The 25,272-nt window shown below is 38.3% G+C and overlaps 1 protein-coding gene and 1 long non-coding RNA gene across 6 annotated transcripts in view; one reads left to right on the top strand and one right to left on the bottom strand.

Annotated features, from left to right (window-relative positions):
* LOC125485653 overlaps positions 1 to 13,724 on the bottom strand; it is a 48,850-nt gene extending 35,126 nt beyond the window's left edge. Inside the window, exons 1-2 of the long non-coding RNA XR_007264366.1 lie at positions 13,622 to 13,724; positions 10,749 to 10,832 (exon numbers count right to left, since the gene is read on the bottom strand). This is a non-coding gene — a long non-coding RNA (uncharacterized LOC125485653). The remainder of the gene's footprint in view (positions 1 to 10,748; positions 10,833 to 13,621) is intronic.
* The window catches only part of svila (supervillin a), a 165,023-nt gene that overhangs the window by 15,638 nt on the left and 124,113 nt on the right, over positions 1 to 25,272 (top strand). For 4 of the 5 annotated variants that reach the window (XM_048609389.1, XM_048609403.1, XM_048609384.1 and 1 more), the window contains exon 5: positions 7,348 to 7,431. The exons of the other annotated variant lie outside the window; for it this stretch is intronic. In XM_048609389.1, the coding sequence (XP_048465346.1) occupies positions 7,348 to 7,431 (84 nt within the window). The remainder of the gene's footprint in view (positions 1 to 7,347; positions 7,432 to 25,272) is intronic. 5 annotated transcript variants of the gene reach the window in all.

The raw sequence follows: 25,272 nt of genomic DNA, 5'->3' as shown, positions 1-25,272 counted from the left end.
TGCTGCTTGGCCTGCTGTGTTCATCCAGCTCTACACCTTGTTATCTCAGATTTTCCAGCATCTGCAGTTCCTACTGTCTCTGATACAAATTTTATGTAGTTCACCGACAGAACTATGCATTTGTTGCAATTGCCTGTCTTTTTGTTAAAACTCCATTCAACATACTTGGTTCATGCATTTCAAACTTTTTTATTTTTGTGTTCTTTGATCATGTTGCTAGTGCAATGCTATTTCAATTCAAGTCTGTCTATTGTTAATAGAGTAAAAGGTCTGATTATGGCAATTGTCCAAATGTGCGCATGTCTAGGATTTGAACCTGCCAACAACTAATTGAGAATGGAGAATGACTGCAGTAACATTTCCATATGTGTTCATTATCTAACTTAACTCAATTATTTGTCCTTTACACAATTACATTATAAGCAAGGTATAATGCCTAAAAATTCCTGTATAAATTGTCCAAACCCTCCTGTTATTATGTATCATCAAAGCTCTAAATCTCTCTCTTTTGTTTTCTTTAAGATGGAGGTAGATATTTACATAAAATATTTAATTAAGTTAAATATTTCTTCACATTCAGGAAAGTATTTATATTGCTTGCTGTACCAAATGTAATGCATGTAATTAATTTTAATCCAGGTCTCTTTATTTCTCACTCTTCTAACCTCTTTTTATTTCTTTCTCTTTGTGTAGTTCCTTCCCTTACCATTATTATTACTAAGTTCAAATTCCACATGGTTTGCATTAACTGTTAGCAAATGCTTTCTTCTCTCTTTCCACTTTGACTTTCACTGACAACTCATCCCTTGAGTCTTCACCAGAGATCAAGCTTGCAATCACTATGCCCTTTTTGGGGCAATCATCATACACATCTTTAGCTTGCTCCAATGTTTCAAATGTTTTTATAAAATCAACTTCTTTTAACTATATGTTTGGTTACCTCCCACTCCTGACATAATTCTGAAAAGTTGCAGCTTGTAAATACCCTATGCTAAAATAAAGAAAAATTTGCATTTATAAAACAGCTGCCTCAAATATTCCGAGGCACTTCATATACTTCACAATTGCTTTGAAGTGTGGATGAACTTGGCAGTCAGTCAGAGAAGTTTTGACAGATGCTTTATTTCTAAAAACAAACTAAACTTGTTGTGGCGATTGTTTGTGGCCATGAATGACAAGAGCCTTTAAAGGTCCAAAACCACAGTGGAGAAAGCTGCTTTGCACATTCCAGTTTAATGTGCATTCATGGGTTTCTCAATATTTTGCCACATTCAAAACAACACTTTTTTTATTTAAATCATTTCCCATTTAGTTTTACAGTAACATGTTGGCAATGTTTTTTACTCAGTTGCTTGAGAACAAAGCCATTGAATGTAGAACAGTTGTTTCCTGATCCATAAGATCCAAATCCTGTTAAGGGATTCTTGTCAAAGCTTAGATTGTTTTGATAAGTTGTAGTACACAAATTTCTGGGAACACTTGAGTCTTCATCAACTTTAATTCAAAGTATTTATAATAATAGTTTATTTGTATGTTTTTGGATTCAGTTGTAACTATAATGTAGTTTGTATAATAGAGCATGGGCTTAGATTCGAATTTCAAATTTAAATGGCATCAAAGCAATGTGCCAACCTTTAGTTTTCATTAGTCTTTTAACTCTCTCTGGTACTTTCTCTAATCTTATATCTTGGAAGCTGGATCCAATGAAGTCGCTGTGCTGATATGGGTAGGGATCATAAAACAGCACAAACTGAGACCATGTGGCCCATCATAGAATGGCTCCGATTTTGCTAGCACATGTTGAAAATGGTCAAAATTGTAATGCTCTCTCCCGAGTGATTTTCATCTGTCTCAGCTTGTCCAGTATTTCTCAAAAGATGCTCTGCTCTCTTCTGGTGCTACTCTCTATGACAACACATTTCATACTCTACAAACTTGATGTGTAAAGACATTTCTCCCACTTCTCTCTCTCGCGGAGTTTTAAGTTGATGGCACCTTGTCACCTTGACCATTAGGACACTTTCCCTATGAGAAATGTTGCCCAGTAATATATTTTTTACAATTGTACAGGAACTTTAACACATTCACTGTGTATATATTTGGAATCAGGTAAAGCATCCAAATTTCCTTTGTCCTATACCTGTCCTTAGTTAGATTTCGCAATGATGCATCTGCTGTACTAGAGCAATCTTTTGCCAGGTTTTTTTTATGATTGTTACTTTTAAATCACCATTGAAAGGAAGGTCGAGAAAATCCTGGCAAGAAGTCAGGATGCAGAAGCATTAAGTTTGAAACTGTAATTTCAAGCATTATCAATGTGATGATCCTCAGCCTGAAAGAACAGGTCTTCAGTCTGAACTACTCACTTGAGGTGCTCCTAATGAATTTCTCTTGACCTCAGTGAAAGCACTGTTGCATCATTGGTTGCCAGTTCTTAAAACTTCCTCAGATACAGAATAAATTTAAAATTTGCTTAATTATTCTAACTTGTGAGGTTTACCTCAACAGTTTTTTTTTGCCTTTGAGTTCTGAAAGCAGAATGATGAAATGTAAATAGTTGAACTCCTGTCACAGAATATGTTTGCTAAGTAAGCACGCAAAACACAAGGAAGATAGTTTGTTAAAGCTACTTCACTCATGCAGGTCTCCAGAAAAGCAGAAAGCTGACAAAAACTAATTCTAAAGGAATTGATTGGGAATAATTAAAAGCAGAATGTTATAACTGCCACCACTGAGTAATTTGTTTATTCTTCTAACTGTAATGTTTATATTGAGTTATATCATGTGTCAGTGTTTGTTAGTTAAATATCCTCCTACATCTATTGCAGGTAAATATGCCCACCCTTCAGATGGGATTTGTAAAACCTAAACTTTGCCAAAAAAATTTCTTGAATAGAATGGAATTTGTATAATCATCAGAATCTGCATACTAATCTAAAGTAAGAGGGAATGTGATTTTTTAAAAACTTCTCCATTCACTAGCAGTTGCAAATATTCTAATGACATCTAGCATTAATTGTGTTCATGAGACTAGTGTAGTATGTTATGCCTGATCTTTTGTTTGACCACATTTTTATTATGTATCCATTCTTAAGTCTTCCACAGATACTGAATGTATTTCAGTTCTTCTCCGTCATCTACCTTGTGCAAGTTTATCTCCATAATCGTTTCTTTTTAGTATAATTTCCATAGTTTATTTTGTCAGTATAATTACCCATTGTGAGATAGTCTAATAGTATGTTTGCTAGTTCAGATGTTAGATGCTGATCAATAGTGTATTCAAAATAAAAACAGATAATAGGAGCAAGAGTGAGCCATTCAGCCCTTCGAGCCTTCTCTGCTGTTCAACATGATCATGTTGGTGATCCAAATCAGTATTCTGTTCCTGCTTTTTCCCTGAACTCTTTGACCCCTTTAGCCCCAAGAACAATACCTAATTCCTCTGGGAAAACTTTCAATGTTTTGGCCTCAACCACTTTCTGTGGCAGAGAACTTCACAGGCTGACCACTCTGAGTGAAGAAATTTGTCCTCATCTCAGTCCTAAACGGCATACCCCCCCATATCATTAAGCTGTGACCCCTAGTTCAGTACTCTCTGGTCATTAGAAACATCCTTCATGTGTTTACCCTGTCTAGTTCTATTAAAATTCTTTAAGTTTCTAAGAGATCCCCTCCCCCCCTCATTCTTCTAAACTGCAGAGAATATAGTCCTAACTGATCCAGTCTCTTTATATTTCAGTCCTACCATCCCAGGAATCACTCTGATAAACTTTTATTACATTCCCTCCACAGCCAGAGCATCATTCCTCAGATAAGGAGACCAGACATGCAGAGCATTTTAGAAATACTCCTCAACTCAGGCAACCTCTATGGAAATAAAGCAGTCAAGTTTTGACCTTGATGGTTCATCCAAATATTACTACCTTCTTTCCACATATATTGTGTTTCAAGAATGTTTGTTTTGTTTTTACTTTCAGATTTCCAGCATCTGCTGTATCTTGTTCTTTTGAATATTTTTATTAGATCAGTTTCAAACCCAAAAACTGCCTTTGTTAAGCTTCTCCCATGGGTGCCAGTAATTCTGGAATTTTTCTATTTGTTTTTGTCCCCAGGAGAAATTTAATGGAAACAAGGAATCATTGTTCTAATTTCTCAAAGTAGTAGTAAAGCCTCCTCTTTAAAGGGAGGCATTCTTGTGCCTTCCCCAATATCATGTATGTCTCTGTCCAGATTTCTTATTTTGTTAGTGGTGATTTAGACATTGCTCCATTAAATATACTTTCCCCTAAGTTGTAATGTGACCTTACTTTGAAAATGGGCCTGATGCACGCAATTGATCAACCACAGTTGCTACACCAGTTTATAATCTGGCAAGCATCAGGTTTGCGGCAGAGCGTTGTTGCTAGGTGTTTGAAAATGCAAATTGTACCTTTTTACTACTGTCAATCCCAAACTGAAATATGTTATGATTTCAAGACTGTTGTATAATCTTGTCTTCCAAATTTTGACTGCTAGTACAAACGGCCATGTCAGTGGCCATAAGTAACTACCTTCCTTCATATATCGTAGCCAATAGAAATGCCTACATAATGCAACAAAAATTAGCTTAACCTGTTTCCTTTCATGTGCAAAATACAATCCAGTCAGGTGCAAGCAAGTTTAATTTTTAATTGAGAAATAAATAACCTTTGCTGTGATAGTTGGTAAAAGAATAATTTTTTTTTAAAAGTATGAAGAGTACACATCATAAATTGTTGCACAGCTATGTCTAAATCACAGGGAAGTGTTTTGACATTGAATGAAGAAATCTGCTAAATGTGACAGACATTGGGTTATGAAGAGGCAGTACAGTACACTTGGATATATTATTTTTGACATTAATATTTTTGACTTTGGGTCTGTGCATAGTAAGTTAAAATAGGGCTTTTTATAAAGTTAGGTTTGTGTTTTTAGCTGATTACAGGGAAACTTTACAGCTTGTTAATATAGCATGCAGTAATTTACCCCAATAATTTAATAGTAATGTCTATCATCACCTCTGATTTTCTTCAACCAATGTCTTTTTATTAAGCTTTCATTTTGCGTTCAGCGAGATATTTAATTTTGAAGGCGTGCATTGCCATACAATTTTCTTTTTCCAGATATTTTACTGTTACAGTATAAACACTTCCTGTATCTCCCTGTCACATCTTCTGCTAATCTTAACAACTACATGCAACTTTCTCACAGCAAGCAGGATAAGCAGAAGACTTTCTTGAAGATGGTTGCTTCTTTAGGGATAGTCAAAAGGAGGTGTTTGAAAGCAGTCTAAGGTAGCTAGTTTGGATACCTGCTGTTCTACTACAACAGCAACAACAACTTGTGATTCCATAGCACCATTTAATGTTATAAAACACTAAAAACACTTCTCGGGAGTGTGTATCAAACAAAATTCAACATTAACCCTAATGCAATAAGGAGTTATCAGACGTAGATTTTACAGGGTGTATGATCGCAGAGAGGGAGGTGAGGGGGGTTAGAAATTTAGGAAGAGAATTCCAGAGCTTAGATATTCATTAACTGAAGATACGGTTGCCAATATAAGAGCGTGGATACACCAGAGGACAGAATTGGAGAAATACAGAAGATAGGAGCAGAAGGAGACCATTCAGCCCTTCGAGTCTGCTCCTCCATTCTTCACAATCATGGCTGTTCATCCAACTCGATAGCATAATCCTGCTTTCCCCCCATAACCTTTGATCCCATTCACCCCAACTGCTATATCTGGTCGTCTCTTGAATACATTCAATGTTTTGGCATCAAGTACCAAAAAAGCTCAGATACCACAGAGGGTTGTAAGTCCGCATGAGGGTGCATTGATGGGGATGTGGCTAAATAACCTAGGATGGCTCCCAAATTTACTTTTTGAAGGATGAAGAACTTGGTTTCTAATTGTGACCTCAAGGGTGTGAATGTTGCTCAGAACTTGAAACATCAAAAGTGCAGTTCACTGTATATTTGTAGTGAAAAATTCTACTGTACAAGTCAGTTTTACAACTTTTTTTGGGTGCAGCAATTATAATGGAGCTTAATGTTTCTACAGGTACAAAATATACATTGATTTCATTTAGATATTTGACAAAGTGCATAGCCTTATCTCAGTATTTTTTTGCTCTATTTATATAACTGATATAGACCACATCCAAAATAATTTCATTAACCTTGGGTCCTTGACAGTCTAAAGGTGTCAGTCAGTAGTCTGTTCAAGCACTTTTCTAACCCCATGTTGCATTTTATGATAAAAATTGTTTAAATTTTAATCTAAAATTTATATTTACTTTCTTTGAATAACTGCCACTGATCATGGATTATCATGGGTTGTTAAGTACCTTGGTATTTAATGGCTTATTTGCACATTGTATGTACATGCAAAGATGGAATCAAACAATTTGTGTAAGCCATGCATCAAATAACCTGCTTGACTGTCTATCTCACAAATAAAAAATGACAACTTTGCTGAGGCATTAGAGAGCTGCAAGTACCTGCAGAAACTCACTCCAGGCAGTTAAGCAAAAAGCTAAAGAACTGCGGATGCTGGAAATCGGAAACAAAGCCAGAAATTGCTGGAAATATTCAGTAGGTCTGGCAGTATCTGTGGAGAGAAATCAAAGTTAACGTTTTGGGTCCAGTGACACTTCTTCAGAACAGTTGAGCAAAACATTTGGAGAGGAAAGAAGATTTTTGGCAGGGTTATGTTATATAGTATCTGTATTGGCTTTTACTTCTTATGGGGAGGCCATGGCCTAGTGGTATTATCGCTGGACTGTTAATCCAGAGACCCAGATAATCTGGGGACCTGGATTCAAATCCTGCCATGGCAGATGATGGAATTTGAATTCAGTAGAAAATAAATCTGGAATTAAGAGTCTAATGATGACCGTGAATCCATTGTTGTTTGTTGCAGAAAAACTTACCTAGTTCACTAATGTCCTTTAGAGAAGGAAATCGCCATATTTACCTGGTCTGGCGTACATGTGACTCCAGACCTACAGCAATGTGGTTGACTCTTAACTGCCCTCTGGGTAATTAAGGATAGGCAGTAAGTGCTGGTCTAGCAGTGACACCCACATCCAATGAATGAATTGAAAAAACAAAAGAACCCTGTGTCAGGTGTACTCTTACAGTAATTTTTTAAAAATATTGAAAATAAAACCTTGTTGGAAAATGCACAAGCAACCTCTAAGTTTTGGTAACTGTATGCTGGTAATAGTACCCAAAGAAAAATAATGCCGATAAGGTGTGGAATTCTTGGGTATGGAATTGTGGCAGCAAATTGATTCTAGCTGTCTCTGCTATATTTTTATATAGCAATGCAGTGAAAGTAAAGAGTGAATGGTTTCTACAAAGAGATTCCAATGGCGAGACACCTTCTCTCATCAACTGGCCTTCCAGGTACTGTGGAACGTGACTTTTATTGTCATTTTCAAATCATTCCTTATGACTTAATTTACATGTTTTCCACATTGCTCATCTGATCATTATCTGTTCCCTATATTGGCCAGCATTTTATGTTGGACTCATATCTTTCCTGGTAGAAAGATCCACCTTGAAACTTCACACACTAAACTCATTGATCATTTTCGTGTATCTCCATTATTAATGTGTTGGATTTTGAGTGTGCATAACTAACCCTTACTTGGACTTCAAATAACACAAAGTTGTGTTCTATTTCTTGTCACACACTAACCATTCAAAGAACTCTCCCTTGTTGTGATTTATTGCTGTAAAATCTGTTGTACTCTTTGAATGCTAGCGTAAATAAGAGTTGATCCCAGGACCAATGGAGAAACTGCTCAAACAATAGTCTTGTATGTATTCTTTAAGCTTTAAAACACCAATCTGGACTGAAATGTTGCATGGTTTGTTTTTAATACACCGTTTGGGTGCAAATAATGAAATTGATCTGATTTCTGTTAATACTATATGTGACCGAAATGATTAGTTATGATCCCAGATGATACTACTGGATAAGTTGGGTTCCAAGATGAAATTCGGCTTGATAGAACATTATTTTTTAAATTTAACATGGTGGCTTTTCACTGACAAAATGCACACAAGGCTGCAGATTTGGTTTTAACAGTAAAATGGAAATCCAGAAGAGTATTCCATCCCTCTCCAATCCATTGGCTTGACTACTTTCCATCAGTTCCTATTGTCAGAGCTATGAGGCCTTTACCCTGCAATATTCAAATAATTATGATCTTAGACTTTTGTCAGGTTTTTAATAATCTGCATCTTTGTAACCAAGTACTCCTGGTTTGGATGTTTCATAAAGTAAACTCTCTTTCCCAGAGGTAATTTGTTCCCTTAACTATCCTAAACAGTCTCCATTCTTGGAGAAATTATATTTGCATCTGATTTCGGTCAAGTGTCCTCTGAACTGACCCAAAAGCTCTTGAGCAAGACACTAATTATCATTAGAGGAAAAAGTACTAGGAAAACTAATGGGCCTAATAGCTGTTATGTCCCCTGGACCTGATTGGTTGTATCCACGGATTTTAGGGAATAGTGGATGCACTGACAGCAATCTTCAAGAATTCTAAAGTTCTGCAAAAGTACCAGAAAATTGGAAAACTCCTGATGTAACACACTTATTAAAAAAGGAAAGGAGAAAGAGAAAAGTAGCAATGGGCCAGTTAGTTTAACATCTCTTATTGGGAAGATGTTGGAGTCTATTATAAAGGATGCTGAGGCATTTAGAAATACATAATATAATTATTCAAAGTCAGCATGGCTTCATGAAAGGAAAATCGTACCTGACAAGCCATAGCGTCATACAGCACGGAAACAGATCCTTCAGTCCAACCAGTCCATGCCGAACATAATCCTAAACTAAACTAGTCCCACCTGCCTGCTCCTGGTGCATGTCCCTCCAAACCTTTCCTAGTCATATACTTATCCAAATACCTTTTTAAATGTTATAATTTTAAATGTTGAACCACCCTCTGTAAAAAAAAAATTGCCGCTCATGTCTTGTATTAGAGTTCTTTGAGATAATGACAAGTAGGATAGATAAAGGGGAACCAGTAAATATAGAATATTTTGATTACCAAAAGGTGGTTCATAAGGTACTTCCCATAATTCCACTTAATAAGGTAAGATTACATGATGCTGGGAGTAGTGTATTAGCATGGTTAGAGGATTCGCAAACTAATAAAAGACAGAGTAACTAACGGAGTGCCTCAGGGATCTGTGCTACAGCCATAATTATTTGAAATATATATATTAATGATGGATTGAAGTGATGATGGAAGTGAATGTAGTGTCAGCAAGTTTGAGGATGGCATGAAAATAGTTGGAAAACAAGTAATGAGGACGAGTCTGCAGAGGGTTAGAGACAGTTTAAATGGGTGAACAAAAACTTGACAGATGGGATATAATGTGGGAAAATGTAAGATCACCCATAAAGTATAGAGAAGCTCAGTATCATTTTAAATAGGGAAAGATGGTAGAAAGCTACGGCACAGAGGCATTTGGGTCCTCATGCATAAACTACAAAAAAAACTAGCATTCAAGCCTAATGGATAATGGAAAACCAAATGGAATGTTGGCCTTTATTTCAAAGGGAATGAATCATAAGAATAGGGAGATCTTGCTGAAACATTGAGGCACTAGTCAAACCACACCTGGGATACTGTAAACCGTTTTGGCCCTCTTACCTAAGGAAAGATGTCTTAGCATTGGAAGCAGTCCAGACAAGGTTCACTGCATTGATTCCAGTTATGAAAGGATTTTCATATGAGGCCATGATTCTCAGAGGTTGAGTAAGTTGGGCATATACTCATTGGTGTTTAGAAGAATGAGATACATTGAAATATATAAGATTACTAGAGGGCTTGACAAATGTATGGAGTATTTTCCCCTTGTGGGAGAGTCTAGGACCAGAGGACATAATCTCTGAGTAAGGGATCACCCATTTAAGACCGAGATGAGGACAAGGTTTTTTTCTTCAATGCTAGTCAATCTGCGTAATTCTTTATCACAGAGGGCTGCAGAGACTTGGGCATTATGTATATTCAAAGCTCAAATACACAGATTTTTAATTAAGGGAACCAAGTGTTATGGGATAAAGCAGGAAAATAGAGTTGAAGATGATCAGATCAGCCATGATCTCAATGAATGGTGAAGCAGACTGGATGGGCTGGATGGCCTGCATATGGTAACTAATTTTTTTTTTTAAGAGACTTGTTCATCCTAGATTCTGTTCACGTAATGGCCTCTTTCTGTTTGTGAACCCCCTACAACGTAAACAAATTTTCATAAACCCTCCAGTTGGCCTTGCAGTGATCTGTTTTCTAATCTATACTGGTTTAAAGTCATGGATCCAGGAAGACTGACCAAGTTAAGTATTTAACACCTCCACAAAACTAACCCAGCGCCCATCGCTGTTTCGAAAACTAAAGGATATTAAAATATGTAAATCACACTCCTTTTATCACAGTGGAGCACATTACTTCACAGGAAGGAAAGTCTTTCTGGGAAAGGTACAGCATTTTAATTGAAGGAAAATTAAATTTAAACTTAGATGGAACTGGTTCAGACATGGATAAGGTGCAATTCTTTTGATTATAGAGAGATGCAATAAAAAGGAAAATAATTATGGGCATTCGTACCCCACTTGATTCAAGAAGATTGATTAGATCAAGCACATGGTAATCACATAAGGGAAATTTGATGTTGGCTTTTCGGCACTGTGTTAGTGTTCTTACCTCTGGACTGGAAGATCCAGGTTCAGGTCTCATCTGTCCTGGAGGTGTGACATAACATGTCTGACCAATTTTTATCAAAAATATCTGTTGGGAAAAATGTATAGAAACAAACAAATTGTTAGAATAGTAGAATTATTATAGCGCAAGAAGCTATTGTTTGATTCTTTAAGTATATGACAGCTTCTATGCAAGAAAAACGCAGTGTGCTTGGGAGACATCTCGGGACAGTTCTGTAGGAGAGGAAAATCAATGCGATCATGCAAAGGGGAATATATCACTAGAAAAGAAAGATGCAAAGAGCAACACTCAAAATAGGCAAAGATTAAAGTATTCAGGAAATGTGGTCATAAATTTCAGCCTACATTTCCTGGGTGGCTAACGTGTCATTGACCCACCCATACCCACATTACCAGGATAGGGCTTGGGCAAGGTGTTGGTGTCTGCCCTTGGCCCATAATGAAGCAGTTAGCTGCTTCGTCCAGGCCTGAATCTGCCCCATCACAATTTTCTGATCTGTGTGGACTGGGTGGGGGTGCAAGGGTGCCGAACTGAGCAGTGCTACATCTTTGACTCAGTGGGCTGCTGCAGTACTTACTTCGGGGGATCCCCTATGCTGCCAAAATTGTGCTATCCATCTATTAATCCATACCTCTCCATGGCCTCTCCAACACAATCCACCGTATACTTCCTTCCCTCGCTATGCTGCTGTCTCCCAGCCTGAACCTACTGAGATCATCTCCTCATCTTTAGAACTTTTATCATCTCTAGGGCAGTCTGTACTCTCTTCTGGCACTGCTCACACTAAGAGCTGACAGCAGTTCAGATTGAAAGGCCCTCTCTAGCCCACTTACATGCAAATAATGCTTTTTCTGCTTTTAACTTTTTTTTTGCAGCTAGGGGATTGTAGCTTCAGGTGATAACATCAAATAAGTTGAGTGCACAGGGATCTGAATAGGTTAGAATGGTAATTGATGAATTGCACTTGGCACTTATTGTAAAAAAATGTAGATTAATGAGACTAGAGCAGGTATAATAAATAGTGTGAATATAAATCAAGTGGTCCACGAGGCATTACACCAGAGAATTTTAAGGGTACTTTAAGGGACACTTTGTGTAAAGCAGCAGCTCAGTACAACTCTGTATATGTCAGCAGTAAAAGAGCTAACCCCGTCCTCTGGATCTACAACAAACATGCTAGAAAGTGATAAGTTTCGTCAAGGTATCTCGAGTACTTCGTAAAGTTATAGTCATCAACAATTGCAGGCTGTGAAGAAAAGGATTATCTTGGTGTTGGTGGGACGTAAGGTGCTTTATGTCTGCAGCCAGGTTGCAAATGTTCTGTTCAATTTTAACAACAGTGTTTAATTGGTGAAATTTTTATTCCATGTGCTGCCTATATGTGTTCACAAATCTAAGGGAATATTAAATTTCAACTGTAATGTGCTTGAGACTGCACCTGTTTCAAATTTTAGAATTTGCAGCGGAGACACTATTAAGTACTTCACACTAAAGCAGCCCAGGAAGATAATGGGCCAGTTTGAATAAAAATCAAAGGAGAATTGCATAGATATTTGAGGGAGTGAATAATTGAAAAGAATTAAGAAATGAATTTGTAGGTAGGCATTTGAAGTAAACATGTTTAGGTTTGCACCACTTACCTCCCTACCATCTTAACTTCTCAAATCAAATGCAGGAGTGGGAAATTATTTTAAATTACTTTAAATGATTTTAATTTGAGACCCCGATTAATGGCCGCAGAAGTTGTCATCAAGTCACATCTTAGCCATAGAATGCACAGGCTAATATTTCTTTGTGTTTTGCAAAAATCCCATATTGGTCAGACAAAACGGGAGTGTTTGCCCTGGACCAACAAAGACCTTTCCTGCTCTTGGCCACACATAGTCTGAACTAGAAACTCCCATTGATTTCTGCCTCCTCACCTGCCTTGAAAGGGACTTTTTTAAAGTAACTGTTTTCATTACTGGCACAGGTACATTGTTCCATCATTATGATTGATTGAACCAGTTAATACGTTTATAAAGTAGATGTGCATGAAACTGGGAATAAATGTGTTTGTACAGCCACATGAAATGTTTTTTTGTGTATTTATCTATGTACTCTTTCATTCAAAGGTGAAAACCAGTCGACCCAGTGAATTGCTTTGCATATCAACACACAGTAAATTCTATTCATTTAACAATGTCAATAAATTAATTCATGCAATTATCCAATCAAGAAAATAGATCTGGAGAATATTTTGTTAATGTCCTCACTGTACTTTGGTGCACATCCAAGACCCTTCCTTTTTTTTGTGTTACCCCAATCATTCTATTTTTGATATTGTCAGCAGTAGTCCTATGTTGTTTTAAAGATCTTGCCTACATAATTGACACCAGAGCTCTTACTTAGTCTCCAAGTAGGGAGTATCCTTATACATCATCTTCAATAAAGGGTGGCATCTTTTAAACATGTTTCATATTGCCTCCAAAAACCACTATACTGTTAAGGTTGTCTAAGCTAAGCTAAGTAATTTTCTTCCATTTTTAACCATAAAATTGATCAACATTTACAGCTGTAGTGAGTGTGGCAAATAATCTATCTAAATAATCTAATCAAATAATCGTTATACAGCATGGTCGGTAGATTGTTCAAGGATCTGATTTGGATTCCTATATGAAATTTAGCACAACAGAAGAATGATTCAGAAAACTTAACTTTACCAAAACATCCAAGAGAGATAATCTGAACTGATAAAGTTTATCTCTATCAGAAAAGCAAACTACTGCAGAAATTAATGAGAGTTCATGCTATGTCAACCTCTAACATGTATCACGTGAGCTTGCTGCATGATAAACAGAGACGCGGACTCTTACCATCAACATCTGTAGATTTCCTAAAATGTCTTTTAAATGGTTTACCAAGGTCAATCTTGAAACACTGGTATTTCTCTCAAATCTTTGTGGCTTGGATTCAGGGAGTGTCACTTACAGCACCTTTAAATCAAGAATTGGCATGGTGAACAAAAGACTAATCAAATGATGAGCAATAAAAACAAAGTGCTGGACAAATTCAACAGGTCTGGCAGTATTTGTGGAGAGAGAAACAGTTAACATTTCAAGTCCAATATGACTTCTTCAGCACTGAAAGGGGCTGGAAAATGATTGTTTTTATGCTATTGATACAGAGGGAGGAGAATCAAGTGAACAAATGGTGGACAGAATAGTAGCCAAAGAGAGGGCCCATGGTGGAGGAGAGATAGCGATGAAAAATAGATGTAAATGGTAGGTGTTAACAATGAGTGCTCTTGAACTAGCATATTACATATTTGCAAAACTTCAAATGCAAAACTAGATTCAACTCCAATGGACTTATAAAAGCTTCTGTGCTTAAAACTACCATAACATTTTTACCTCATTTATATTTGGAGGATGAATTATTACTTTTTCCAATTTATGGGAAGTGGATGTTACTGGATAGATCAATATTTATTGCATTGTCCAAGTCACCGTGGAGAGGACAGAGGTGAATTATCGTATTGAACTGCTGCAGTCCTTGAAGTTGTGTAGGGATATCAAAAGTTCTGTCAGGATGGGTGTTTCTAGATGTTGATCCATGAATTTGCTGCCCTTCTGGGTGGTAGAGGCAGTGGGTTTGGAAGGTGATGTTGAAGAAGTCTTTGAGTTACTGCAATGAACCTTGTACTTCAGTGCTGAAGGGAGTGAATGTTGAAGGAAAATTAGGGGTACCAGTAAAGCAGGCCACTTTGCCCTGAAATGTCATCAAACTTCTTGAGTGCTGTTGGAGCTTCACCTATCCAGGCAAAAGGAAATTATTCCATCGAACTCCTAACTTATATGTTGTAAGTGGTGAACAGATATTGGGGAGACAGGATGTGGGTTAGTTTCTACAGAATTCCAAACTTCTGATATGCTGTTGTAACCAAAATATTTGAATGTCTTGTCCAGTTCAGTTTCTGGTCAATGGTAGCTGCCCCCACAGGCTGTTGATTGTGGGACATTCAATTATGTTAATATTGAACACCAAGGGGCAATCTGTTCTCTTTTAGATGTCATTGTTTGGCAGAAGTGTTACTTGGCCTTTATCAGCTCAAGCCTGGATATTGTCCAGGCCTTGCAGCATTTGGACATGGACTGCTTCAGTAGCTGAAAAGTCATGAATGGTGCTGAACATTGTGCAATCATCAGCGAACATCCCACTTCTGACCTTACAATGGAGTGAAGACCATTAATGAAATGGTTGAAGATGATTGGACCTAGAACACAACCCTGAGGAACTATGGCTGAGATGAGTGACCTCCAATAACCATAACCATCTTTCTTTATGCTAGATATGACTTCAACCGGTGAAAATATTTCCCACAATTCCCATTAATTCCAGTTTTGCTATGGCTCCTTGATGCCACTCTGTTCAAATGATCCTTGATGTCAAGTACAGTAACTTTGACTTCACCAATGGAGTTCATGTTTGAACTGAGATTTTAATGAGTAAGGAGGAACCGAAACAGCATCTGTGAGCAGTTCATTCCAGACCAAGTGCCTCTTGATCACACTGTCAATGACTGATGATCAAACTATATAGTTGCTAATGACCAGGTTTGATTTATCCTACTCTTTATGAACGTGACATCCCTGGGTAATTTTCCACATTGCTGGTTGGATGTTAGTGCTGTAGCTGGACTGGAAGAGCTTGGCTATAGGTGCAGCTAGTTTTGCAGCGTTAAGTCTCCAAAATATTTCACAACAAGAAAAGTGGCCCAAACATAGCTTATAAAAGAACTTAAGGATCGTGAGTAATCCAAAGACAAGCTATATGAAATTGCTAGAAAAGGCAGCAAGCCTGAGGATTTGGAGCAATAAGGATTCAACAAATGAAAACCCATAAGTTGACAAAGAGGGCAAGACTAAAGTATAAGAAAAAAACCTGTAGGGACTATAAGAGTTTCTAAAGTATGTCAAAGAAAAAGATTAGTGAAGACAAAGGTAAGATTTTTACACTCTGAAATAGGAGAATTGATCAGGGAGTATAAGGAAATGGCAGAGCAATTGAGCAGCTACTTTAGTTCTAGCTTCACAGAGGAAGACCACAATTTTTTTTTTAGAATTAATAGGGAAGCAAGGGTCTATTAGGAAGGAGGAACTGAAGGAGACTACTATTAATAAACAAAAAGCACTGGAGAAAATAACGGGACTGAAAGCTGATAAATCCCTAAGGCCTGGTAATCTATATCCCAGGATAATAAAACATAGCAAATAGGGGCAAGAGTGGACAATTCAACTCTTTGAGCAAGCTCTGCCATTCAGAATGATCCCAACTGATCATCCAACTCAGTATCCTGTTCCTGCTTTCTCCCTATGCCCTTTGATCCCTTTTGCCCTAAAATATTATATCTACCTGCTTCTTCAAAACATTCAAATAAAAACCAAAAGAACTGCAGATGCTGTAAATCAGGAACAAAAACAAAGTTGCTGGAAAAGCTCAGCAGGTCTGGCAGCATCTGTGGAGGAGAAAACAGAGTTAACGTTTTGGGTCCGGTGACCCTTCCTCAGAACTGACCCGAAACGTTAACTCTGTTTTCTCCTCCACAGATGCTGCCAGACCTGCTGAGCTTTTCCAGCAACTTTGTTTTTGTTCTTCAAAACACTCAGTGTTTTGGCCTCAGCTGCTTTCTGTGGTAGAGAATTCTACAGACTCACCGCTCTGATGAAATTTATCCTTATTTCAGTGCTAAATGCTCTACGCCATATCCTTAGACTGTAACTCCTGGTTCTGACTCGCTGATCATTGGAAACATCTTCCTGTATTTACCCTGCCTAGTCCTGTTAGAATTTTGTAGAATTCTGAGATCTCACATTAATTCTTCTAAACTCTAGTGAACATAATCCTAACTGATCTACTTCATATGTCAGTCTTGCCGTCCCAGGAATCAGTCTGGTAAGCCTTTGTTGCACTCCCTCCATAGCCAATATATTCTTCCTCAGATAAGGGACCAAAATATGTCAAAATTAAAGCCTCAGTACAGTATAGGATTGGTTGAGGCCTTGTATTTTGTTTGATGTTATTCGATAAAATGCTGATTTGGTTGATTGCCTATCTGTATAGTGTGAGCCACATTCCAGAATTGAAGGCTATACTGTCAGGAGGGAATCTAACTTCTCCAGAATGTGGAAAATCACAGCCAGAGGTGATATTAGCAGAACTGAAAAATGTTACAAGCTGTTTTTTCACAATGGTATTAAATTCCTTAGTGCTATTACTACTTGTTTGATTAATATCTTTGTTCGTTTGACACATTGGCAATGTGTAGAACCATTTCGTTTTCGGTTCTTTCATGGGACAGAGGTTGTAAAAAATGTTGCTACTTTATTGCAAGAAAACAGTATTTGCTCAATGTTCGTAAACTTGCTGTATAAATTCTGATTGGAAGTTATACTGTTGCATGAAAAGTTGCAGAGGTTAGTAAAATTTGTTATCCCTGATGCTGCACTTTCCTCTCTCTGTTTCTCAAAAAAAAGGAGCAGTAGGATACCGAAAGCAACTCGGTGACAGGAGCAGAGAAAATTGGAGATCAAAATCTGTCCATATTGTGCCATTTGAGTAATCAGAGTAACCTGAGTTAATTAATGTAATGATACATAATTATTTGCAATGAATATTTCAGCAAAAGTCTGATTAAACACTGGAGGCCTCAATAGCAGACACCACCCTGGTGTTAAACCTTATACAGACAGAGCTTCATGCCAAATCCAGCAAGAAATGTGCACTTTGAGACAAAGTCTGTGCTACTTGGCCTCATTCCACTTTCTTTCTCTCCGTTTGCAATGTCATTTGGAAAACTCCCAGCATATTCCAAAACTTTTCAAATTTAAAATGTGGCCAATTTTTCAATAGCTGGAAAAAAGTGCTTTGCATTTATGAGTTTAAATGCATTTCTATGCACAATGGCAACCCCTTCTTTATCCAATAATCACTTACAACACAGCCATTCAAGCCACAAGTACATACCGGATGGTTATGTCCCAACCAAGCCTCATGTGTAAACCCATCTACATATCCTTCTGTTTCTTTTCTCCTTCATCATCTTGAATGCACCTTTTCATATTTGCTTGAATCAGTCCACACAGTCCGCATTCTAACTGCTCTGTGATTAAAGCAGATTACTGAATTACCTACAGGATTTATCAGTAACAATCCTCTAGGTTAAAAAAAAGGCTCCTGTTTCTGGACTCAACAACGTAGATTTCATGGGTTGTTATTCTCAATAGAGTTTTTCAATTTTTCCATTTTTTTGCCATTGTATAAACACACATTGATCATTATTCCCATTCCTGACCAGGGACCCCAAGAGCGATGAAGATCTAGATTGAAGATCTCTTTCCAAACGAACCTTTTCTGAGTTTGGTTGCTGCGTTATGCCCTTGATGCCTTTGACCTTATTGGTTCTGAGTGTTACCCTTCCTTTCATTTTTTTTTCTTCTGTTTTGGACTTCAAAGTTTAGTCTTTTTGTTTCAAAGCTGTCTACTTTTGGTGTTGTTCAAATTTAAAAGTCAACTTCTTTTAATGGCAATCTCTGTACCTCCATTAAGGTGTTTTTCCACAGCTTTTCTGTGGTACACTATTTCTCATGCACTTCTGATATTTCCGGAAAGGCTAGCACATGGAGTGAGATTTTAGTTTCAAACTTTCATGTCAAACTTTGTTTTGTTTTCATCTGAATCTTTGTTACTCTTTAACTTGCAGTACCATATTATATGCAGTTCTGTTCTCCACGCATCTCTCAAATCCACCACAGGTTCATCAGACAAGACTTCTAAGAACCTAGCATAATCGCCAATATACTTTCCAAAGGTGATGCAATCTTTTAAAATTAGGTTTGAGTGTTATCTTGAATAACCTAGCCAATATAATGAAATCCTGACCAGAAATTCAATAACTTCATTAAAGTTCCATTTGTTTTTACTATTTAAACTCTTATATAAAGTGTATAGGATTACCGTCATCTACTTCTTGTCTAATGGAAACTAAATTCTAAGATTCATTTATCTATTGAGGATGACGTATGCCAGTACTTTACCCTCATAACTCTGTCTTGACTGGCAGAGAAGGTGAACCAGCCATTTAAGATAATAAAATTTATTTGCTTGAGGAAATTGCTGCTAATGATGGCCCATGATTTTCAACAATATGTTGAGATGCTATCATCCCAATATCATTTGGGTATAAACAATGTGACTGTGTTATACTATTAATAACTATTCTGCTAAAGTATGGATTGTTTGTTTAAATTCTGGTGACATGGAAGGCAGAATACAGGAGGCAATGGCCTAGTGGTATTGTCACTGGGCTGTTAATCCAGAGACCCAGATAATGTTCTGGGGACCCAGGTTTGAATCCCGCTATAGCAGATGGTGGAATTTGAATTCAATAAATATCTGGAATTAAGAATCTAATGATGACTGTGAATCCATTATCGATTTGTCGGAAAAACTCACCTGATTCACTAAGCTCCTTTAGGGAAGGAAACTGCCATCCTAACCTGGTCTGGCCTACTTGTGACTCCAGACCCACAGCAATGTGGTTGACTCTGAACTGCCCTCTGGGCAATTAGGGATGGGCAATAAATGCTGCCTAGCCAGCGACGTCCTCATCCCGTTAATGAATAAAGGAGAAGGCTAAACGCTTGTAAGCGAATGACCCCTGATTAGCCCTTGGCTTGGCAACTAACTGCACCAAACCCTGACTACCCTCCCTTTTAATGCTCTTTTTTCTTCTCACTTCACCCTTAACCAATCAAAAAAAAGAATAATTTACTTTAGGAATCCTAAACCTCATTTACCGTCACGCAGTTATTGTACACATTACAGCCCCATGAGACTTTTGCCCTAAAGTAATGAAAACCAAATATTTATAATTTTAAATTTGCAGAGAAAAGTTTGAATGCTTTGACTGTCAAAAAGAATGTTTATAGTGGCAATTTTATTGTCAATAATTAAATGCCAGTGCATGCAAGTATTTAAAGTGATTAGGTGATTGCTATACTCCATTAACAAGAATTGATATTGCTGTCCTAGTCTGGATAGAATCCAGAGTTACATTATGTTGCACTTTCCTCCCTTACTTTGACTCTGACTCTGCACTCCTCCAGCATGAAGCCTAGTGCTGACTCTACAGATTAAGCTTCAAATTTAGCTGTTTGTAAAACCAGAGTGAAAAATGAAGGGTGCAGACTGAAATTATACCATCTCCTGAGCCATCAAAATCTGTAAAACTGATATTGACTCTTGTTTGACTGCTGGTACCCCTGAACTGTAATTTCCTGCCTAGCATTTCAAAATGAACCAAAGGGCCAAATCTTCTGGTCTCCAGATTGATGGAGACCAGGTAAATGACTGAAGATGCAAGTTGGCATTCTGTGGAAGCCCTGATGCATGGTGCTATGTGGGAATTGTCTGGTAAGTTTAAACTTTTGGAGAGCAATTGCCCAGCTCCCTGGGACCCTCCGTGATAGTTTCCGACTCAAGTTGGAGTTGTAAACTTAGGACTGTTTCATAGAACTTATTGTTTGAATTCTATTTCTTTACAGTTACCCAGTCTTTGACAAATTAAAACCTAGTTTGATATCTGGATAACTACACCATCAAATCCCCATCGTTTCCCCCTGCCACAACTGGACCACCCCAAACCTGACTGCCCCTCCTGATCCCCTGATTACCTCTTGAGCTGGTAACTAGCTGCACTAACCCCTGACTACCCTCCCAACCTGAACTGACGATCCCCCTGACAACCCTCAAGGCCACCCAAAAACTTGCAACCTCACCTGACTATATTCCACCTCTTCTGCTACCCCAATGTGCCTGTATTCAAACAGTATTGCATGTTTAAAACAAGTATTTTGCAGTCATCTATTCAAGATAGAATTTTATGAAATCAGGTGTGATGTGGTTATCTTAGTTGAAGAATTACCTTCTTCCTATGTTGGATGTGCATTTTGGTTGTTGACCTTGTCTCTTTAATTTCATGTTCAATGCAAGACTACTTGATGATGGTCTTCATGATTTATTAAATAATTAAGTAACTAAGAGGTGAAGGAGGATCCACAAATAACCCCATCCTCAATGATAAATTAGCCCAATGCTTGGTAAAAAGGAAGTGGCTGAAGCAGTCCCATTAATCTTCAGCCAGAAGTGCTGAGTGAATGACCAATTTCAGCCTCCTCCATAGGTCCCCTAGCATAACAGATGCCAAATTTCACCGATCTGATTCACTCCATATGATATCAAGAAACAGAGGAGGCACTGACTATATTCCAGCAAGAGTATTGAAGACTTGTGCTCCAGAACATGCCATGTATCTAACCAGGCTACTCAAGTACAGCTCTAACATGGGTATCTACCCGACAGTATAGAAAATTACCCAGTTATGTCCTGTATACACAAAGCAAGACCAAACCAACCCAGTCAATTACTACCCCATTGTCCACTCTTGATCATCAGTAAAGTGATAGAAGCCTTTGTCAATTGTGTTGTCAAGTGGCACTTAAAATCAGCAATAACCTGCTTACTGACATCCAGTTTAGAATCAGCCAAGGCAACTCAGTTCCCCAAGTCATTACAGCCTCAGTCCAAATATGGAGAATTGCAGAGTTGAGGCAAGAGTGACTGCCCTTTACATGAAGACCACATTTAACTGAAAGTAGCATCAAGGTTCTCTAGAAAAACTGGAGTCAATGGGAATCTGGAAAACTTTGCGCTGATTGGAGTCATACCTGGCACTTGGGAAGATGATTATGATTGTTGGAGGTCAGTCATCTTAGCTCCATGACACCTCTGCAGGTGTTTCTCATGGTTGTGTCCTAAGTTGCTTGATCAACAATTATCTCGCCATCCTAAGGTCAGAAGAGGTGGTGTGTAATCATCGTTAAATAATGTTGGAAACCATTATGATGATACTGAAGTAATCCATGACCATTTTCAGCAAGACCTGGACCACATCCAGGTTTGAGCTGACGACTGGTAAGTAACATTTGTACCGCTCAACTGATTGTCTCCAACAAGGCTATCTAATCATCTCCCCTTTACATTCAATAACATTATCAGTGCTCAATCACTAACAACATCTTTGAGGTTACCGTTGACCAGAAAATGAATTGGCCCAGCTGTCGAAATACTGTGGCTACAAGAGCAAGTAAGAGACTAGGAATTCTGAGTGCCTAAATCACCACCTGATTCCCCAGAGGCACAGATCAGGAGAGTGATGGAATACTCAGCACTTGTCTGAATTGATGCAGCTTCAACAACACTGAAGAAGATCAGTACTATCCCAGAAGAAGATTCACGATAATTGGCACCTGTCCTCCCCCTTCAATGCTCACTTCCTTCATCCTTGATGCAGGGAACATATCAGATGCAAGTTGCCCTCCAACAACTGACCAAGGCTCCTTCAGCACCTTCTAAAAGCCCCCACCCACCTCTACCACCTAGAAGGATAAGAACAGCAGAAGCATGGGGACACCACCACCTGCAAGTTCACTTCCAAGTCACACAACATCTGAACATAAAATTACATCACCATTCCTACAGTGTCGCTGGCTCAAAAGCCTAGAACACATTCATTTCCTTCTTAACAGCACGATGGGTAGTCCTGCACCAACTAGATAGCAGCAATTCAGAAGGTGGTCCACCACCACCATCATGAGTATACAGGGACAAGTGATAAATGCTGACCTAGCCATATCCCATAATCTAATTTTTAAAAAAAGGATGTGATGTTCAAATCAAAGTAATTTTCTCTATTGGCTTATAGAGATGCATAAACAACAAAAGGTTCACCATTAACTAGACAAAAATATCAACATACATGGTTTGGTATAATTTGAGCCAAAACAAATATGGATTTTCTGTCAGATGGAAACTGGGAGCTTTTAGCAAAATGACAGTACTGGGTTTAGAGGGACTATGCCATCACAAATTGAAATTGGAAGAAGACATAGGAATAAATGCATCATTCTCAGAATAGAAGGCTGTGGCTCGTGCTTGGATCCCAGCCATTCCCAATCTATGGTGATTATTTGTGTGTGAGAATTAAATGCAATATTTCTAGCAAAACTAGGTGGTGTGTAAGTTGTATGGAGGATGCAAAAACAATTCATGGGGATTTGAAGAGGCTAAATGAGTAAACAAAGATTAGTTAGATGGAGTACTTTGTGCCTCCCAGTATCAACCTATCCATCTTGACTCTTTCTGCCCTAGTGTGAGCTGTTTTACTCTGGAATGAAAGGTGCAGTTATTAAGGGAAATGAAAATGAGTGGTACAGTTGTTGGTTTTGGTGCAAGTGGAGAGCATCCCAAATGAGTAATTAGGCAGTGTTGAGGGAGTGCAGGGTTGTTGGTGTTGGGGTGGCTGAGAGCAGGTGAGGAAAGATGTTGCAGGCAGTAAAGTGCGTGGTATAGCACGGGCCTTGATATGATGTGAACACATTAGCAGAGAAAGAGTGAGTATGAGGTATCAGAGAAGATGATGGCATTTACAATGGCAGAGTACAGTAAGGCATTGAACATAAGAATAGGAACAGGAGTATGTAATTCAGCACCTCGAGCCTGCTACACCATTTGATACAATCATGGCTGATCTGATTGAATTGAATTGAATTGAATCATTTATTATCATGAGTATTCAATATAACCTGGGAATCATAGACCAGTGAGCTTAACGTCTGTGGTAGGTAAGTTACTCGAGAAGATTCTGAGGGATAAAATATACATGCACTTAGACAGACAGAGTTTTGATTAGGAGTAGTCAGCATGGCTTTGTGCATGGGAGATCATGCCTCACAAATTTGTTAGAGTTCTTTGATGAAGTGACAAGGAAGGTTGATGAAGGCAGGGCGGTAGACGTAGTCTATATGGATTTCAGTAAGGCCTTTGATAAGGTTCCACATGGTAGGCTGCTCTGGAAGGTTGGATCACATGGAATCCAGGGAGAGCTGGCAGATTGGATACACAATTGGCTTGATGGTAGGAAGCAGAGGGTAATACTGGAAGGATGCTTGTCAGACTGGAGGCTGTGACTAGTGGTATGCCTCGGGGTCAGTGCTGGGCCCCTTGCTGTTTGTTATCTATAACACTGATTTGGATGAGAATGTACAAGGCATGATTAGTAAGTTCGCGATAACAATAAAATAGGCAGTGGACCCTGAGGAAAGTTATCAGAAATTGCAGCAGGATCTTGATCAGCTGGGGAAGTGGTCCCAAAAATGGCAAATGGAGTTTAATATAGATAAGTGTGAGGTGTTGCATTTTGGATAGTCAAATCAAGGTAGGAGTTTCATGGTGAATGGTAAGGCCTTAAGGAGTATAGTGGAACAGAGGGACCTTGGAGTTCAGGTGCACGGTTCTCTGAAAGTGGAGTCACAGGTAGACAGGGCAGTGAAGAAGGCTTTTTGCACACTAGCCTCCATTAGTCAGGGCACTGAGTATAGAAGTTGGGAAGTTATGATGCAGTTGTACAGGATGTTGGTGAGGCTGCACTTGGAGTATCGTGTTCAGTTTTGGTCACCTTGCTGTAAGAAGGATGTTATTAAACTGGAAAGAGTGCAGAAGAAATTTACGAGGATGTTGTCAGGACTCCAGCGACTGAGTTATAGGGAGGTTGGACAGGCTAGGACATTTTTCTTTAGAGCATAGGAGACTGAGGTGGGGAGTGGAATCTTATCAAAATGTACAAGATCATGAGAGGCATGGATAGGGTGAATGCACTCTTTTTTTTTTCCCAGGTTGGGGAATTGAGGACTAGAGAGTATCAATTTAAAGTAAGAAGGGAAAGAGTACATGGGAACCTGAGGGGCAACTTTTTTACGCAGAGGGTGGTACGCATTTGGAATGAGCTGCCAGCGGAAGTGGTTGAGGCAGGTACATTAACAACATTTAAAAGGCATTTGCACAAATACATGGATAGGAAAGGTTTAGAAGGATATGGGCCAAGTGCAGGGAAATGGGGTTAGCGTGGATGGACATTTTGGTCAGCATGGACCAGTTTGGGCCGAACAGCCTGTCTCTGTGCTGTAGAACTCTGACTCTATGACTCTAAAATACAGTGAAAAATATATACCATTGGCATGCATAGGCGCCATTCTTATTAACTTAAAATAAAATAAAAAAATACAGAAAGAAAGGTCTAAACTTGCTTAAGGTCCATTTTCCTACCTGCTCTCCATAACTCTTCAACTTATTACTGTCTGTCTCCTTAAATTTACTCATTATCCCAGCATCCACTGTACTTTGGAGTAGTGAATTCTATGGATTCGCGATCTTTTTAAAGAAGTAATTCCTCCTCATCTGTTTAAAATTTGCTACCCCTTATCCTAAAAATATGACCTCTTATCCTAGATTACCCCATATAAGGAAAATCTTCTCTAAATCTACTTTGTCATTCTCCTTTAGCATCTTATATACCTCAATTAGATCTCTCGTTCTTCTAAAGAGAGTGCTGGCTTCAACTGGTCAATAT

Source organism: Rhincodon typus, chromosome 2 (genome assembly GCF_021869965.1).
Source record: "Rhincodon typus isolate 14 chromosome 2, sRhiTyp1.1, whole genome shotgun sequence".
Lineage (NCBI taxonomy): Eukaryota > Metazoa > Chordata > Chondrichthyes > Orectolobiformes > Rhincodontidae > Rhincodon > Rhincodon typus.
Note: the sequence above shows the minus strand (reverse complement) of the source record. Positions and strands in the feature narration are given on the sequence as shown.